This window comes from Eulemur rufifrons, chromosome 16 (assembly GCF_041146395.1).
Source record: "Eulemur rufifrons isolate Redbay chromosome 16, OSU_ERuf_1, whole genome shotgun sequence".
NCBI classification, from domain to species: domain Eukaryota; kingdom Metazoa; phylum Chordata; class Mammalia; order Primates; family Lemuridae; genus Eulemur; species Eulemur rufifrons.
Genome location: NC_090998.1, coordinates 39,888,503 through 39,907,028, shown reverse-complemented (window position 1 = coordinate 39,907,028; position 18,526 = coordinate 39,888,503). Strand labels below are relative to the sequence as shown.

The following is an 18,526-nucleotide window of genomic DNA, read 5'->3' as shown; positions in this document are numbered from 1 at the left end:
GGCAGGCTACAATTCAGTTACTTACTAGAAAAGGGATGCTTGTCCAGCTTTGTATATAAAACTTAATTAGGTCAGTTAGGAATTAATGTTAACAATAGGAACATTTTGTGATGGAAAAGTAGAATATTCTCTTTGGAGCACCAAGAGCTAGACTTGCTTCATCTGCCCTTATGTTCCTCTTCAGCTGAAGCAGGCCTTGCTCCTATCCTGTTGGAGCTTTGCCCACTCTGTAGCCTCTACTTTTGGGTCCCATTTTCTCATTCCTTTAACTTTTATTTAATTTTTTTTTTTTTGAGACCGGTTCTCACTCTGTCTCTTGGGCTGAAGTGCAGTGGCATCATCATAGCTCACTGCAACCTCAAATTCCTGGGCTCAAGCAATCCTCCTCTTCCTGCCTCAGCCTCCTGAGTAGCTGGGGGCTACAGGCGTGCACCACCATGCCCAGCTAGTTTTTCTATTTTTAGTGGAGACAGGGTCTCGCTCTTGCCCAGGCTGGTCTTGAACTCCTGACCTCAAGCGATCCTCTCACCTTGGCCTCCCAAAGTGCTGGGATTATAGGCATAAGTCCCATGTCCAGCCTCTATTAATTTTATATATGAGACATTTTCCCTACAGTTACCACCATAAAATGTCCAGTAAGAAGATCAAATTAGTTCCTTCAAAACTTCCATCCCATCAGAAGGTTCTATTCCAAATAATTAAATCCCCATTAGTTAGGTTATATCAGTCTTGTAAAAGGAGATTTAGTAAAATGATTAGATTATGCATAAGTAATTTCTGTCAATTGGTTTCAGGCAGTCTTTACTTGGGTTTAAAAACAGTGCTTCATGCATTTACAATAAATTATTACAGAACTACAGGTCACTGATGCACACACAAAAGCTAAACCCAACTTACTAACGTGATGCAGACCTCTCCTGGTCTCCCCAGGCTGGGCAGTAATTAGTACCTCATGGGTTTGATCCATTGCCCAAAGAAGGCAGCCACTGTCAGTTACACAGTTGGATCACTGCAACACAGTGGAGGTAGCAAAGAGTTTTAAGATCCACAGAGGCCGTACTACAGCCCAGAAATTAAGACAATGGAGGGTGAAGGCCATAAACACTGGAGAAGGGATCAACAAGCACTTGTACTTCCTTTTATCTTTTCCATTAAAATGTCCCCATGAGTTACGCATTAAAAAAAAAAAAAGTCAAAGTGTTCAATGGATTTGAAAAGGAAAGGGAGAGGTTAGCCCATGTCAGTGAGAACAACAGTAAAAAATATCTGTATTTTTGGTCATACCAGAAGGGACCGAGGGGAGCACTGAAGTACATGCACGGATGCAAGTGCTCCAGTCTAAGTGCTGTTCTCACCGGCCACAACTTCTTTAACAAAACAACACAGATACAAAGAGTATGGCAAGGATGAGTCCTAGGCCAAATGAGGATTCCCATCTGGGGCAAAAGCTGACTTCCTAGGACCTGAACTTAACACATCACAATGGAAGCTCAGTACAGAGGCTGCTGCCAGCTCCGGCTCCAGCTAACTGTGAGGGAGACGAGATGACACCGCCCCTGCGCCATCCCTGGAAAGACAGGTGGTTTCAGTTCTAGCGGTGAGGGGGAATGTCTGTAGATCCCACGTGGGTACCATTCTGTGACGCCCATGGCACCTGCTCCTCTGCCTCCCACACACTTAACAGTGCACACAGACTCTTTGTGACAAGTGCAGTCTGGTCCCACACTGCTATATTATGTGACTGCAGGACAACGCCATCCACTTCATGGTTCACTCAGCGCCTTGTCCCAAGGTAGTTGGTGGAAAGCAGGACCACGTTGTGCAGCAAGAGGGACAGCTCAGCTTCTGAAAACACCATCAGTGTTAGTGGTTTAGCTAGGGAACAAATCACCTTCTAACTGCCTTGGTGTATAGGGCTTGAAACTGGAGGCAGGAAGCCAAGTGCAGGGAGGGTGGCATTGAGACCCTATTGTTCTCAAAGTTCCCCTGCTTCATTTCAGCCCAAGCATGCATGCTTTCCTCTCCTTCTACTATATATTCACATCAACTTGTCCTCTAGTCCTTGATTCTCATGTGAAAGCAGTAGAAAATTTAGTCATTGTCAGCTTGGGATTCTCCTGGTAGAAGCTGGTGCTCTAGGATGATTAGTAGGTCTACCCTCATATCCGAAGGCCTACAAAACATCAAGACCTAGCCAAAGGTTCTAAACAGGAGGCCCAAGGGCCCAACACCCACCTGCAGACACTTTCTGTTTAGCCAGTGGAGTGTTTTTGTTTAGAATTTGAATGCCTTTAGACCAGTGCTTCTCAGCTGGGACAATTCTGCCCCTCTCCTCTCACCCCCTCAATCCTCGGACATTTGGCAATATCTGGAGACATTTTTGGTTTTCACAACTGGGAGTGAAGGGGTGCTACTGATATCTAGTGGGTAGAGGCCAGGGATATTGCTAAATATCCTATAAAGCCCAGGATAGGACTCCACAAGAAAGTGCCATGGTTTAGAAAATCTGCTTCTGTCTAGCATGCACTCACTCTTGTGTTCCCACAATCCCCACTACTCCCTCTTATCTTACATCTACTTCCTTACCTGCCGATGTGTGCAGCAGGCATGTGAGTTTGTGCCCTTTCAATTAGACATACATGCTAGATAAGGGTCTCACAGTATTCAACAATTAACTCCAAAATAATCTCAGAATAAAATATAGAAGTAACTTGGATTTTAGTGGCATAACCACAGAAATTCGTCTTACCTTTCAAGGTGCAGGAAATCTGTAGCCATTCTCCCAGCCAAGTTCGACACCTGTCTTCAGCAATATGGGTAGAATTCAGGCCACGAAGATAACAAGCCTATACCACTCAGAAGAGAAATGGTCCTTAATAACTATAGAGTATGCCAAGGAAGTGGAAATCCACAAATAATCCTAAATCTTGTTTAAATAAGTTACAACTTCATCCCCACCTGAAACCTCTCCCCATGGCAATGTGAACTGGTGGTGGACAAGATGACAAGCCAAGAGGCCTATATAACCTAAAACAGGAAGTCTAAAGAGCAGTGTCCTTGGTTTGGTTTTTTTTTTTTTGAGACAGAGTCTCACTCTGTTGCCCGGGCTAGAGTGCCGTGGCGTCAGCCTAGCTCACAGCAACCTCAAACTCCTGGGCTCAAGCAATCCTCCTGCCTCAGCCTCCCAAGTACCTGGGACTACAGGCATGCACCACCATGCCCGGCTAATTTTTTCTATATATATTTTTAGCTGTCCATATAATTTCTTTCTATTTTTAGTAGAGATGGGGTCTCGCTCTTGCTCAGGCTGGTCTCGAACTCCTGAGCTCAAACGATCCACCTGCCTCGGCTTCCCAGAGTGCTAGGATTACAGGTGTGAGCCACCGCGCCCGGCCTGTCCTTGGTTTTTGAAGCACCACAAGAAAAGAAATGTAAACCAAAATTACTGTGGGCAATTCCCCCTAGTTAAGTTCACTAAGAAAAAAAGACATAGAAACAAGGTGAGAGAATAAAGAGCTTGGGTTCTGATATAATGAGTAAAGCAAGGAGCCCCTGTAAGTTTCCAGCCCATTGTGGGCTCAAAAGCCCACCAAGAGTTGAGGGTTGATGCTGTAATCAAGCTCTTACCGATTTTACTTCTTGAGCAGTTAGCTGAGCAACCCCCAGCTTTGCCAAAGCCCTGTCCAGTTGGTAAATCACAGTGGTACGAGCTTTCAAACGATGTCTCAACAAGGGAGGAGGCAGATAGGGTGTAAGAAGCATGGCCCGGCTCAAGGCTTTCTGTGATGCAACCACATAGGGGGAGAAAGGCAAACAGTATTACCTCATGCAAAGATCTGAAACTCAAGGGGAGGCTGTGGAAAAGAGAAGGCCTCAGTGTGCTCACCATGTGCAAAGCCTGGAGTTGGTTCATGCCCAGAGGATGGTTACAGAAACACTTCCTTAGAGCCAAGATATCATGTATTGCTGGGTGGATACCGCGCTGTATCTTGGCAGAGGTAAGAGATTGGTAGATGTTAGGAAAGGTCCTTTCTAGCCCTTTTACCTAGTTTTAGTGTGCACTGGCTCTAACAAGATTCCTAGTTTGTATAATAGAAAGGACTAATAGGAGAAATACCTTGGTGCACATTTCTGACAGATGCCACTGGAGTCCTGCATCAGATATGAGAGGGATGACCCTTTCTAAATAACTAATGATTTCTGAATGGGACTGCTTTCGGAGGGCATGGTAGATATCTAAGAAATCAATTTGTTGTTTTGGGGTCCAGAAATGCTGGATCAATAGTTGCCTGGGAAACAGGTACCTGAAAGGAGAAAGAATTGTAAGGTCACTTGCTGAAACTGGCACCTTTCAAAGTGAGCTAAGAAAGAACTTAGCAGACGTGAATACTAGAAAGAAGGGATGGAGACTGCTTTTCTACCTCAATGTTCTTTTTCTTAAGTGAGTCTCAAACCAAGGTGTAAAGGTACACTGAAGCACAATTTCAAGTAACATTACTGAAATGTGACGTGAAAGGAAGAAGTAGAATAGCCTGGTAAGCAGCAATAAATAATAAAATGACTCCTTTTGAACTAAAGCATGTGAAAGAACCTGTTTTGGACAGTTGCGGACAGAACTGGACACTATATGTGATGCTGACAATCTAACAGCAGTACAGTCCTTACGTGAACACAGTATGTAAAAGAGTCGATTTGTTTTTTAATTCATTTATCCACATGTGTGGTGGTTTTAAAACATGGCCACAAATTTTCTGGCACTCCTCTTATGGAGAGGTGAGGTCTATATCCTCCCTTTTTTTTCAATCTGGGTAATTGATTCAACTATAGAACAGAACAGAAGTGAGTCTTTGTGACCTCCAACACAAGGTTGTAAAAGGTCATATTCTTATTCACTGGAACACTCACTCTTGAGCCCTGAGCTCCCATTACCCCGAGGCCACCATGCTGAACAGGCCACACCTAGGCACTCTGGTTAACAGCAGTTCCAGTCTTTCAGCCTTCCCTGCCAAGGCACCAGACATAAGAGTAACCATGGACCCTCTCAGCAGATAAGTATCACTGAGGGACTTCTGATAACACTATATGGAAGAGAAAAACCAATAACCCACCTGAGCCCTGCCCAAATTCTTAACTCACAAAATCATGAAAATGGTGGTGATTGTTTTATGCTATTAAGCTTCAAGGTTGTTTGTTATACAGCAATAGATAACTGGAATGACACGCAAAGTCAGTTTAGAAATGTCATCTTTGGATATGAAATAATAAAGACATGTTATCAGAATATGAAATGCATTTTGGGAGGAAGAAAAAAATTTGTCCCAAATTGCTATGACTCTCAGGGAGTTGCTACCTCTAGGAATGATGGAGAAGGTCCTTATCTTCACCCAGGGCAACTAAGAGACATGGAGAGTCTAGGCCACCTACACCTACAGCTGTGATGTGTCCCAGTAACCGAAGTTTTATTGAGTGGCTTTTATCAACCTTGGGATAATGAGACCGGAGCAGGAGTTTGATAACCTCTGCCTAGCTTCTCAAATGAAATGTTCTGCTTAATTTTTAATTAAAAAAAAATCTATATATCTTCAAAATGTTGGAGAAATGGAAGTCTGTACTCACATTAGCAAGAAGACCAGGTAGTTGGCAAAGGGTGGAATGGAAATGATACCTAGGAAAAGACACTTGGTGACGTCTTGGCGGAACTAAGCAGAAATAAACACAGATGCAGTTTTAAGTCAAGTAAGTTCTTAATACAATTGGACAATCCCTCCACCCCACTGTGCAATTAACTTTTGTTACAGCCCAGAAAAAGGACCAAGTTTACTTTTATCTACTTCAAGATGGTAAGTTTGTTGAGGACAGAACCTCTGATTTGGTGGTGGGGGTTGGGGGGTATTCATTTATTGATTGATTGACTGAGATGGGGTCTTGCTCTATTGCCCAGGCTGGAGGGCAGTGGTACAATCATAGCTTATTTCAGCTTCAAACTCCTGGACTCAAGCAATATTCCTGCCTCAGACTCCCAAGTAGCTGGGATTATGGGTGCATGCCGCCATGCCCAGCTAATTTTTCTATTTTTTTGTAGAGATGGGGGTCTCACTATGTTGCCCAGGCTGGTCTCAAACTCCTGGCCTCAAGCAATCCTCCCATTTCCCAAAGCACTGGAATTACAGACATGAGCCACCAAAAGGAGCTGATTTGTTCACTTTTGTATCCCAAATAATGTCTAGTATAGGGCCTGACATTATACCAAATGCTTCAGCGAATTCTTCCTGATCTGTACAATGGGTCCTAGATACTTACTCTCAACTTCAAAAGTAAAGTCACCACAACTACTACTTTCCTGCTGCTCTTTGGATCTTTATAGGTTTCTACATGTTCAAAAACTAATTGGATTTTGGTGTTTATAACTTTTTTTCCAGAAAGTGCCAGAAACTCTATGGAGCTCTGCTCTGGAGGGCTACCACTCTGAATGAACCCAATTCTTACAAATAATCTGATGCCCTCATTCAGGTCACTACTTTGCTCTCACAGCAAAGGGCAAAAGCTTCATCAGTGGCAAACAAGAAAGGGAAAGAAAAAACCTTGAGATCTTGGTTAAAAGTAATTACCTCACTATGAACTTCTGGATATCTGCCTCCCCCCAGCCCATACCTGTCTCAAATGCTCCATCTCCCGGTATGAAAGTTGATGAAACTTTATATTGTGCTTCCACATATTTGTCTTTATTCTTCTAGCCTTTTTGGCATCAGCCCAAAACATCTGCAATCCTGCCTCATTAAAGTAGAGGACAGAGTGTGATGTTATCCCAATTTGAATCTTACCACAGCTTGCTACTCCATGTTCACATGCACACACTCTTGCCCCTCCCGAACACCACTTGATATGAAAGCTCTAAACTAGGTCATTTGAAACTCTTATGAGGCCACACCAAATCTTTTTTCTTTTTTTTTTTCCCATGAACTATTTGTAGCTAGACAATTCTCTTTTCTCATCTCTCCCCTCCTCCCACCCACCTGACTCAACACATCACTTCTGTTACAGCCTAAGTTAGGCTTCTGTGATCTGCTGTGGAATAGTCTCCCTTTTCTATTTCATTATTCATCTTTTTTTTTTTTTTTTTTTTTGAGACAGTCTCGCTCTATTGCCTGGGCTAGAGTGCTGTGGCGTCAAGCTCACAGCAACCTCAAACTCCTGGGCTTAAGCAATCCTCCTGCATCAGCCTCCCGAGTAGCTGGGACTATAGGCATGCACTACCATGCCCAGCTAATTTTCTTCTATATGTATTTTTAGCTGTCCAGATCATTTCTTTCTATTTTTAGTAGAGACGGGGTCTTGCTCTTGCTCAGGCTGGTCTCGAACTACTGACCTCAAGTGATCCTCCCGCCTCGGCCTCCCAGAGTGCTACGATTATAGGCGCGAGCCACCACGCCTGGCCTGCCTTTTTTTTTTTTTTTTTTAAGACACAGAATCTTTCTATGCTGTCCAGGCTGGTCTCACACTCCTGGCCTCAAGGGATCCTCCTGCCTCAGCCTCTGGAGTAGCTGGGATCACAGGTATGAGCCACCACGCCCAGCTACTCCTTTTTAAAAATCAAGCTCCCTAACCTCACAAAGTCTTGCTCAATTAACCCTATGTATTCCCCAGCCAGACGTTAATTTCTTTCTTTTCTGGAACACTTTTTAAGTGTAAGTGAACATATTTCTATTATTGCATTTGTAATATTCATTCTATAAAAAATTATTAGATTTATCTAAGATTATAGTTTTTAAAAATGCTTTCATATTTATGAATGAAAAGGTATGATATCTAGATTGGCTTCAAAATAATATAGGCGAAGGCAAGTATATTAATGAAATTAGATTGGTAGCCATTAGTTGGTAATTGTTGAAATGAGGTCGAGTACATGGAAGCTTATTATACTATTCTATTTTTATATATAAAAATTTCCATAATAAAAGGTTTAAAAATAAACAAACCAAAATGCCTTCTGAACCTTTTCTCATTTTATCCTAGTTATAAAACTGGGGGCAAACAAAGAAACCATTCTTGTCTCCACATTATGGATGAGGGTAATTAATTTTTTCAAGTCCATGAAGCTAGTAATAATTATGATAATATTCAGAGTTGACAAAGTGGTAGTGTTACTATATTGTTATGATAAAAGCGTAGAATATAATAATATTAATAGCTAATACTTATTGGGCACTTACTAAGGATCAGGCCCTATTGTAAGTACTTTACATGTATTGATTTATTTAATCTTCACAACCATATGGTCAACAGGTAGGTTCTAATATTCACATTTTACAGATGAGAAAAACCAAGGAACAGAAGTTAAGTAACTAGTCCAATTACACAGTCAGCAAGTGAGAAACTGGGATTTGAATCAGGCAATCCAGCTCCAGAGTGGACACTTGACATAATACTTATTATCTCCTATAAACTAACAGACCTCCGATTTGAACCAAAACATTCAGAAACCAAGTATACATAATGCTATTTCTGGTACAACATACTACCTAAGATAGATTTGTGACAAGCATTAGACCATATTTTCTTAAGGAACAAGTCGACTGATAAATCACAGGGCAGGTCTGTACAGCCATAGATACCTGCCCTTGTGCAGGAAAAAATTTTCTATGATAGCCAGGTTAAGAAAAGTGCGAGAATATACATATATTTTCTTCCCTCTCCCATGCTGTCAAAGTTGTTTCTCATAACATCTTTCTAGAAACACCCTCAAGAAGTGCTAATTTAAGAATTAGTTTAATGTTCAAACATTTATGAAACTGAAGATATCCCTGCTCGAATCCCCATAGCAAAACCCACAAATGATCTTACTTATTCTAACCCTCTGACCTTGCCCAAGAGCTGACTCGGGGATTTCTATTTTAGTTTTGTTTTTACCTTTCATGAAGATTGTGTACAGGACATAGAAGCGGGGAAAATGACGGCCCAAGAAACGATGGTATTTCCCATTAATCACTTTTGTCGTGGTCACCACATAAGAGATCAAGCTCTTCACATCTGCTTTTGGAGAAAGGTGAAGCTTTGAAGACCTATAAAGAAGATCAAAGAGACTATCTGGGAACCAGTCCTGGAATGTGTGCTAAAACTTGAAACTTCCAAATACCAAGGAAGATCTTGGAGTCAAGGAGAGATAAGCAATCAGACTAAGGAAGACAGATCAGGCAGAGGCCAGGCAGAAGGGAAGTCGGAGAGGTGTACAAGTCTGGAGAGAGTGCAAGGCCTATGGGACAATTTGAAGTGCAGGCTAAGGCCAGAGAGAGGTGAGATCAAGATAGTAGCGGTAAAACCAGAACCAAAATAGGGAGACTGAAAGATGAGCTCAAGACACGTGAGGAGATCAGACAACATAGGGCACTGGGAGTCGAGAGAGTCAGGAAGCTAGGTCACTAGCTGGGACTGGAGTGGGAATCCTGAGCAGAAAAATAAAAATCCCGGGTCTAAGGCGTGGAACCCTGAGCATTAAGAGACAGCATGCAGGCAAGGTTGTGCCACTAGAAGGGCCTGGACGTCAGAAATGCTTTTCTCTCTCCAGGTCCCTCACCGAGGGGCCCCCCAAGCCAGCACAGAGCGACCCAGTTGCAGCCTCCGAGTGACAAAAGATCCAGGGGTGACTGCCGAACCCCACAGAGCAGCCCGAGCCCAGCACACCCTGGAGAGCGCCATCTTCCCAGCAGGAGGGGTGGCGGGAAGGAGGGGCGGGAGAAGAGGTCGTCTTCAGGTCAAAGTGCACTGTACGCCGCGTTCGCTCGAGGACGCATGCGCCTTCCCTGAGCGCTGATTGGTAGCAATAGCCCGCCTGGCTCGCGCACAAACCAGGCGGGGGAAGTACTCAAAGGCTAAGTGCAGAAAGAGGACCAGGATTGGACACAGCAGTACTTCCTGTTTTAAGGCGCCGGAAACGAGCTCTAACTGAGGGAGCGAGGGTTTGTGCGGGTGATAGGGGTTTGTGATCCTGAGGACGCCCTCTCCTTGAAGAGCCTAGTGACCCTTCACGATTCCCTAGGGGCTCAGGGGTTCCCAGCGCCGCATTTGCCCTCAGCCTTTACCCGGCGCGTCGGGACTTTGACCAGTAGGTGCCCTGTGTCAATCTGACGTGCCTCAGGCCATGGCGCCTCCTGGGGACCCGGAGGACCGCGGCGCTCTCTAAGGGTGGCGGCCCGAGTAGGCCAGGAACTGTCCACTTTCCAGTCACAGGCTGGCGGTGAAGGTTGGAGGCCTGGGAACGGCCCCTGTGCGGACTAAGTACGCTTTTTCGTTTTATTATTTTTTATTATTTTGGCGTTTCCCGAACTAGATTTGTGGGAAAGTGCCTTCTGTTATGCGCCTACTAAAGACCAAGCTTGGTCCAAACTTAAATGTTACTTTTTTGAGGGGCTTTCTCTGACCGCCCTGTCTATAAAATGGTACTGACAAAAAGGTCACAGTTTCCCAGAGTATCTCTTGTTTTTTTTATAGCACGTATCACTTGTTTATATATTGTTTATATATTTTCTTCCTTGTTTAGGCTGGCTCCCTGACCTAAACTGAGGGCAAGCATTTGCTTTGTTCACTGCTGTACCCATAACACTAGGTGCCATACCTAGCACATAGTAGGTGCTCAGTAAACTTTTCTAAATAAATTAATGCTTGAGACCGGGAAGGATTCCCAGAAGTGGCACTTAACTGCCTCCAAGAGTTAACAGTCCTCTTGGGTACATACTCATATTTAACATCGATGGAGGGTGATAGAGCATCCCATTTGGGAATAATGGATCTAGGTTCAAATCTTAAAACTGCCATTTCTTTTAGTGTATGTGACCTTGGATATGTCACTTTAGCTCCGAATTTATTTCCTCTATAGTAGTACCTATCTTAGAATTCTGTGAGGATCCAAGGAGAAAATAGTTGTGAAAACTCCCATACCTGTGTAATGTGTTATGGGGTACAGAACTTTATATTAGCATAGGCTGTTTGTGATTGTACCACTCGTGTAGTCAGAAGAAATGTTCTAAAAGTATCATCCTGGAGTGTTTGGATTTCCACAAGTGTTGAGCAGATAGTGTGGGCAGGATAGAAAGTTGACTAAGACATGTTTTTCATCTTCAGGTAGTTTCTAAGACATCTCAACTAGTATGTCTCTCAAGAATATCCAGCTCTAAAATTCTACCAACCTGGGCAAACGAACAAGACCCTGACTCTACAAAAAAATTTTTAAAACTTAGCCAGGTGGCCGGGCGCGGTGGCTCACGCCTGTAATCCTTGCACTCTGGGAGGCCGAGGCGGGAGGATTGCTTGAGGTCAGGAGTTCAAGACCAGCCTGAGCAAGAGCGAGACCCCGTCTCTACTAAAAATAAAAAGAAATTATCTGGCCAACTAAAAATATTATAGAAAAAATTAGCTGGGCATGGTGGTGCATGCCTGTAGTCCCAGCTACTCGAGAGGCTGAGGCAGTAGGATCACTTAGGCACAGGAGTCTGAGGTTGCTGTGAGCTAGGCTTAACGCCACGGCACTCTAGCCTGGGCAACAGAGCGAGACTCTGTCTAAAAAAAAAAAAACAACTTTAGCCAGGTGCATTGGCACATGCCTATAGTCTCAGCTATTAAGGAGGCTGAGGCAGGAGGATCTGAGCCAGGAGTTAAAGGCTGCAGTAAGCTATGATGGCACCACTGCACTCCAGCCTCAATAACAGGGTGAGACCCTGTCTCTCAGTAAATAGATAAAATAAAATAAAATTCTAGAATATTCCTGGAAAGGAGGGGACAGAATCAGAGACAGTTTTGCGGAGAAAATGGGAAGGAACTATGCCTGGGAGGATGGAGTGGAGGGAAGGCATTTTGTATAGTAAAGGAATTTGGCAGGAACACAGGAATTCATTCATTCCTAAGTATTTGTTTAGTGCCTCTCCTTCCATGCCCTCTCCCTGTAACACACACACACACACACACACACACAGACACGAAGTCTTGTTGGTTCTACCTTCTAAGTATTTCTTCAATCAGTCAGCTTCTTTCTATCTTCTCTACCACTATCCTGGCCTAAACTACAAGCATTCTTTTCTCCCTCTCTTATTTTTTTTTTTTTTTGAGACAGAATCTCACTGTTGCCCAGGCTAGAGTGCCGTGGCATCAGCCTAGCTCACAGCAACCTCAAACTTCTGCGCTCAAGCAATCCTCCTGCCTCAGCCTCACGAGTAGCTGGCACTACAGGCATGCGCCACCATGCCCAGCTAATTTTTTTATATATATATATTTTTAGATGTCCATATAATTTCTTTCTATTTTTAGTAGAGACGGGGGGGGGGTGGGGAGAGTCTCACTCTTGCTCAGGCTGGTCTCGATCTCCTGAACTCAAACGATCCACCCGCCTCGGCCTCCCAGAGTGCTAGGATTACAGGCGTGAGCCACTGCGCCCCGCCTCTCCCTCTCTTTATTTTTATTTTTTTGTTGTTTTGGTTTTTTGAGACAGGGTCTTGGTTTGTCACCCTCGGTAGAGTGCTGTGGCATCGTCATAGCTCACTGCAACCTCAAGCTCCTGGGCTTAAGAGATCCTCCTATCTTAGCCTCCTGAGTAGCTGAGACTACAGGCACACACCACCATGCCCAACTATTTTTTTAATTTTTTCTATCGATGGGGTCTTGATATTGCTCAGGCTGGACTCAAACTTCTGACCTCAAGCAATCCTCCCACCTCAGCTTCCCAAAGTGCTAGGATTATAGGCGTGAGCCGCCTCGCCCAGCCTCCCTCCCTTTAAACATCCCCTTTATAGCAGTCCACTTTTAACTCTGTGAGAGAGTGTGTGTGTGTGTGTGTGTGTGTGTGTAAACATAGAAATAGTATACAGGTATTTTTTTTTTTAAGATGCAGGGTCTGGATATATTGCCCACGTTGGCCTCAAACTCCTTGTCTCAAGCAATCCTCAACTTCCCAAGTAGCTGGGACTACAGGGTTATGTCATTACACCTGCCTAGTATATGGTATTTTTAAAATTTTATTAATTTATTTTATTATTTTTATAGATTTATACGGTATATGTGCAGATTTATTACATGGATATATTGCATAGTGGTAAAGTTTGGGCTTTTTGTGTAACCCTCACCAAATTAGTATACATAGTACCCATTAGGTAATTTCTCATCCCACACCTCTCTCCTACTGTCCCATCCTGCCTTCCGAGTCTCCAATGTCTATTATTCCACTCCCTGTTCCATGTGTACTCATTATTTAGCTCCCACTTGAAAGTGATAACATACAATATTTGACTTTCTGTTTCTGAGTTATTAATATTTTACATAAGATAATGGCCTCTAGTTCCATCCATGTTGCTACAAAAGACATGATTTTATTCTTTTTTTTTTTTTTTTTTTTGAAGACAGGATCTCTCTCTCTCTCTCTCCCTCTGTTGCCCAGGCTGGAGCGCAATGGTGCAGTCACACTTACCAAGCCTCAAACTCCTTAGCTCAAGTGAGCCTCCCGAGTAGGTAGAACTACAGGCACTCACCACCACACCTGGCTAATTTTTTTATTTTTTATAGAGATGGGGTCTCATTTTGTTGCTCAGGCTGGCTTTGAACTATCCTCAAGAGATCCTCCCACCTCAGCCTCCCAAAGTGCTGGGATTACAAGCATGAACCACTGTACCCAGCCAATTTCATTGCTTTTTGTGGCTGAGTAGTAGTCCACGGTATCAATACCACATTTTCTCTATTCAGTCATCAGTTAATGGACACTTAGGTTGATTCCATATCCTTGCTATTGTGAATAGTGCTGTGATAAACATGTGAATGCAGGTATCGTTTTGATAGAATGATTTCTGTCCTTTGGGTAGATACCCAGTAGTGGGATTGCTGGATTGAACTAGTTCTTTGAGAAATCTCCATGCTTTCTCCTTTCTCCTCTGAGAAATCTCCATGCCGGGCTCAGTGGCTCACGCCTGTAATCCTAGCACTCTGGGAGGCTGACATGGGATGATCGCTTGAGGTCAGGAGTTTGAGACCAGCCTGAGCAAGAGTGAGACCCCATCTCAACTAAAAATAAAAAAATTAGCCAGGCATGGTGGTGCACGCCTGTAGTCCCAGCTACTCTGGAGGCTGAGGCAGGAAGATCACTTGAGCCCAGGAGTCTGAGGTTGCTGTGAGCTAGGCTGATGCCACTGCACTCTAGCCCAGGTGACAGAGTGAGACTCAGTCTCAAAAAACAAAAACTATTAAAAATTAATTGAGGTAGAGTCAGATTGGTCTCTTATGCATTTAGGTATTAAAAAGATTTAATTTCAGCATATTACAGATGAGTTGTTAGTGTATTTTGTTCATTCTTATTAATTTCTCCTCAAATCTTTTAATTCAGACAATGCTTCTGGAGACCATGGGGACTGTAACTCCTCTCTTCCACAGTCCACTGAGCACTCAGAGGAGCACTTTTGTCGCCTACTTTAATGAGCAGATCGCCATTCCTGAGGAGGAGGTGAGTAACGGATCCTTAGACTTGTTTACTCCTTTACTCAAAAATTCCGTTTGAGTAAACATTTACCATTCACTCTACCTCCTGGCATCTAGCAGTGCCCAGCCCATGGGGGAGGGGGATACTCTTTCTAAGAATTTTTACTCATACCTCTATGTCAATTCATCAGTTTACATTATATATGTAGCTCTTCTTTTTTGTTTGACTTTGCCATCACTTTGAAAAAGGTGGGAGTTTGGGAGAAAAAGACAAAACAAAAAGGTGGGGAACACTATTGTTTGGGAAAAGCCTATGAATGAAAGATCTGCTGGATGACTATAACCCAGTAACTTGAGGTCTAATTTTGGCAGACAATCTCTTGTAGTCAAAATGAATAGAAACTGTTAAGGAAAATGAAGGCCTTGAAAATAGTTGCCAGGTGGCACTAGAGAGCATTTTTTGATCAGGAAAATATGAATTCTGTGTTTCCTTTTTTTAATGGTGTCTCTTGTCCTGTTTGGGTAGTGGTTGGGCACAGAGCTACTGATATTGTTACTCTGGTTTTAGAATGAGAGGCTGATGACAGCTGGGCCCGGTGGCTCACGCCTGTAATCCTAGCTTTCTGGAAGGCTAAGGTGGGAGGATTGCTGCAGCTCAGGGATTCGACACCAGCCTGAGCACAATGAGACCCCATCTCTAGAGATAAGAAACAGCAACAAAAAAAAGACAAAAAAATATATACAAAACCTCAAAATGCAGTCAGGCATTATGGCACACGCCTATAGTCCCAGCTACCCGGGAGCCTGAGGCAAAGAATCACTCACAGCCCAGGACCTGGACCTTGGGGTGACTACAGTCACTGCACTCTACCCAGGGACCCCGAGTGGCCCTCTGTCTCAACAACAGCAACAACAACAAAAAAAAAAAACAGGAAGAATGAGAGGCTGATGGAAAGAGCAGGTAAGGGACTGGCTCTGACTTGGACAGAGAAGTGGCCAGCTTATTGACAAAAAGTACATTGGATTGAAGTGAAACTTGGGCACACACGACATCCAGTATCTTAAATCCTTTGTTCTTGTAAAACTGATATTGTTGCTTCATATGTGAGAACAGATAAATTAGATCATCAGTTTGGAAGTGACATTTAGTTTAATCTCTTTTCCTTTTTTGTTCAGTACTCCTGTTTTAGCTTTCATAAACTCTGGGCTTTCACGGGACCGGGCTTTCTTATGAGCATCGCTTTCCTGGATCCGGGTAACATTGAAGCCGATTTGCAGTCTGGAGCAGTGGCTGGATTTCAGGTGAACAATTAGTCCTACCCCTGTCCTTATAAACACACAATATACCCTCACATCCGTGTTGGATAGCAGCCTCAGGGGCTACATGCAGATGCTTCATTGGCTGTGACACTTAGGTGTAAAGTACTCCCCATCCGGTCTTTTATTTTATCCACATAGTTTCCTTGATCAAAAAAGAAATTGCAAATGGGAGAAACAGGCTCCAAAAAGTAGAAAGTGACCTAGCAGATCATGTGCAAAACCTGATATAGAACTCAGAGCATTTGATTCCTGACCTCGGCTTCTCCCTCAATTTTAGTGTTTCCTATTCACGTGGCCAAACAAACAAAAAATCCCAGGTGTCTAATGAGTGTAATGGGTAGATTTTGTTCTTCTTAGTTGCTCTGGGTCCTGCTGTTGGCCACCATCGTGGGGCTGCTGTTCCAGGGGCTCGCAATTAGACTGGGAGTGGTCACTGGGCTGCATCTTGCTCAAGTGTGTCACCGTCAGTATCCCAAGGTGAGTAATGTACTGTCCTGTCTGTCTCTCACCCATATCATAGCAATCTGTGTCTGGCATATGTGCTGGCCCCACTATATACTGAGACAGTGGAGGGCTGGGGGCTTGTCACCCTGAAGAATGGGAGACCCAAGGGAAATTCTGTAATCCCTCTTGCTGCCAAGCCATGCTTTTTCCCTTCTTTAAAATCAAACTTGAGGCTGGGCGAGGTGGCTCACGCCTGTAATCCTAGCACTCTGGGAGGCCGAAACGGGAGAATTTCTCCAGGTCAGAAGTTCGAGACCAGCCTGAGCAAGAGCGAGACCCCATCTCTACTAAAAATAGAAAGAAATGATCTGGACAGCTAAAAATATATAGAGAAAAATATTAGCCGGGCATGATGGTGCATGCCTGTAGTCCCAGCTACTCGGGAGGCTGAGGCAGGAGGATTGCTTGAGCCCAGGAGTTGGAGGTTGCTGTGAGCTAGTCTGATGCCACGGCACTCTAGCCCGGGCAACAGAGCGAGACTCCGTTTCAAAAAAAAAAAAAATCAAACTTGAGATTCACTTTTTCCCCAGAACATTTCCTAAGAATAATTCTGTTTGAGTAAACATTTACCATTCACTCTACCTCCTGGCATCTAGCAGTGCCCAGCCCGTGGGGGAGGGGCGTACTCAGTCCAAGCACTTTATTCATACCTCTATGTTGCTTCATCAGTTTACATTATATATGTATCTCTTTTTTATTTGGCTTTGCCATCACTTTGGAAAAGGTAAATTTTTTCCTTTTCTCACAAAGTATATGTGGCAGGATCTTTGGATTTGCTAATAATTATTTTTCAGTTTATCCTCACAGTGGGGATTACACTATCCTCTGTAACTTGCTTCTGGACATTATGGGACTTTTTTACTGTCGCCTAAGACAGGAATGAGCCCTACATCTGGAAGACATTTTTAACTGAGCTTCATCTTTAGATACGATACTGATCTGCCTCTTGCTTGTCTTCAATATTTAATCTCCTTTCCTGGCTGTGAGCAGAAATTACCTTTATATGCTTTTCAAAAAACCTTGGTAATTTATTATTTCCTTTAGGTTCTCTTTCTTCATGCATGTTAATAGTTGTTTTGTTGTGACAAAATATTTTTTGGACAGTAGGTATCTGGGGTTGTTTTTTCTGGCTTCAGTGAGCCAGCATAACTAAATCTGTCTTTCAGCTGGATGGTTTGGCCTGATTAGTTTCCTGCTTTGTTATATGTCACCCATTTCCAAGCATTTCACCCTGAGTCCTGTTGCATATCTGTTCTTTCTCACTTGCTTGCGTACTATGATTACATTAAAAATGAGCCCAACCTTTTCATGTTTGTTTTGTCTCCTCAGAAGGAGGAGGAGACATCTATGGTCATCTATGGTCAGGATAGATGTTTTCTCCTGCAATCAGTTCCTAGTCTTTCTTGATCCCTATTTTAGCATCCTTATTCTCCCCCCAAACTTTGAGGATTGTTTTTATGTAGGACATTAAGTAGAAATTAATGAATGGAAGTCTCATTCATTTCTTGAGTGAAAAGGCAAGATCAGTTGCCACCCAGACCTTGGTTCATAGATTCTGCCATGTGGAAGCCACTTTCCTTCTCCAGCTGGCAGCCACAGTGCAGTGATGGGCTGAGTAGAGCTAAGTTCTGCTACTTCATCTCTAGTCTGGAGACTTATAAAGGACTATTTATGGGTAAATGCTGAAATATGAATTCCAGAATATGGGGGAGGTTCCTAGAAATGATAATCAGAACCATGTCTTGCTGGGTACAGTGACTCACACCTGTAATCCCAGTGCTTTGGAAGCCCGAGTGGGAGGATTGCTTGAGGCCAGGATTTTGAGACCAGCCAGAAGTTGGTTTTTTTGTTTTTTTTTTTTTTTGACAGAGTCTCACTCTGTTGCCCGGGCTAGAGTGCCATGGTGTCAGCCTAGCTCACAGCAACCTCAAACTCCTGGGCTCAAGCAATTCTTCTGCCTCAGCCTCCCAAGTAGCTGGGACTACAGGCATGCGCCACCATGCCTGGCTAATTTTTATATATATATGTTTGTGTGTGTATTTAGTTGTATAGCTAATTTCTTTCTATTTTTTTCAGTAGAGACGGGGTCTTGATCTTGCTCCCGCTGGTCTCAAACTCCTGAGCTCAAATGATCCTCCCGCCTTGGCCTCCCAGAGTGCTAGGATTACAGGCATGAGCCACCGCACCCAGCTGGCAGTCCTGATTTTAATAAACTTCGTGTTAGTATAGAGCTCTGCTGATAATATTTACTCTTGAG

At 43.5% G+C, this 18,526-nt stretch overlaps 1 protein-coding gene and 1 long non-coding RNA gene across 18 annotated transcripts; one reads left to right on the top strand and one right to left on the bottom strand.

Moving 5' to 3' along the window:
* Positions 1-12: 12 nt before the first annotated feature.
* Positions 13-9,722, bottom strand: LETMD1 (LETM1 domain containing 1). Of its 17 annotated transcripts, none has more exons than XM_069491423.1 (9): positions 9,679-9,722; positions 8,908-9,059; positions 6,652-6,767; positions 5,617-5,699; positions 4,118-4,304; positions 3,887-3,988; positions 3,628-3,780; positions 2,750-2,846; positions 13-1,845 (listed from the first exon to the last, which is right to left on the bottom strand). In XM_069491423.1, exons 2-9 carry the CDS (start codon positions 8,912-8,914, stop codon positions 1,775-1,777), a joined length of 816 nt encoding a protein of 271 aa, XP_069347524.1. In that variant the 5' UTR covers positions 8,915-9,059; positions 9,679-9,722; the 3' UTR covers positions 13-1,774. The 17 variants fall into 17 exon arrangements, with proteins under 17 accessions (XP_069347524.1, XP_069347507.1, XP_069347512.1 ...); XM_069491406.1 differs by having other exon boundaries at positions 8,908-9,080; positions 9,572-9,718; XM_069491411.1 differs by having other exon boundaries at positions 6,652-6,771; positions 9,572-9,718.
* Positions 9,723-10,233: 511 nt separating this feature from the next.
* Positions 10,234-15,717, top strand: LOC138397565 (uncharacterized). The gene is made up of 3 exons (XR_011235775.1): positions 10,234-10,272; positions 14,354-14,470; positions 15,622-15,717. It is a non-coding gene; the product is annotated as an uncharacterized lncRNA (long non-coding RNA).
* Positions 15,718-18,526: the final 2,809 nt, after the last annotated feature.

Coding starts and splice junctions, on each gene's coding strand:
- LETMD1 (XM_069491406.1), bottom strand. CDS start 9,693: ATGGCGCTCTCCAGGGTGTGCTGGGCTCGGGCTGCTCTGTGGGGTTCG. Junction 4,305..5,616: donor TACCTGGTCTTCTTGCTAAT/GTGAGTACAGAC, acceptor TTCTCCTTTCAG/GTACCTGTTTCCCAGGCAAC. Junction 2,847..3,627: donor CTGCTCAAGAAGTAAAATCG/GTAAGAGCTTGA, acceptor TGAGTGGTATAG/GCTTGTTATCTTCGTGGCCT.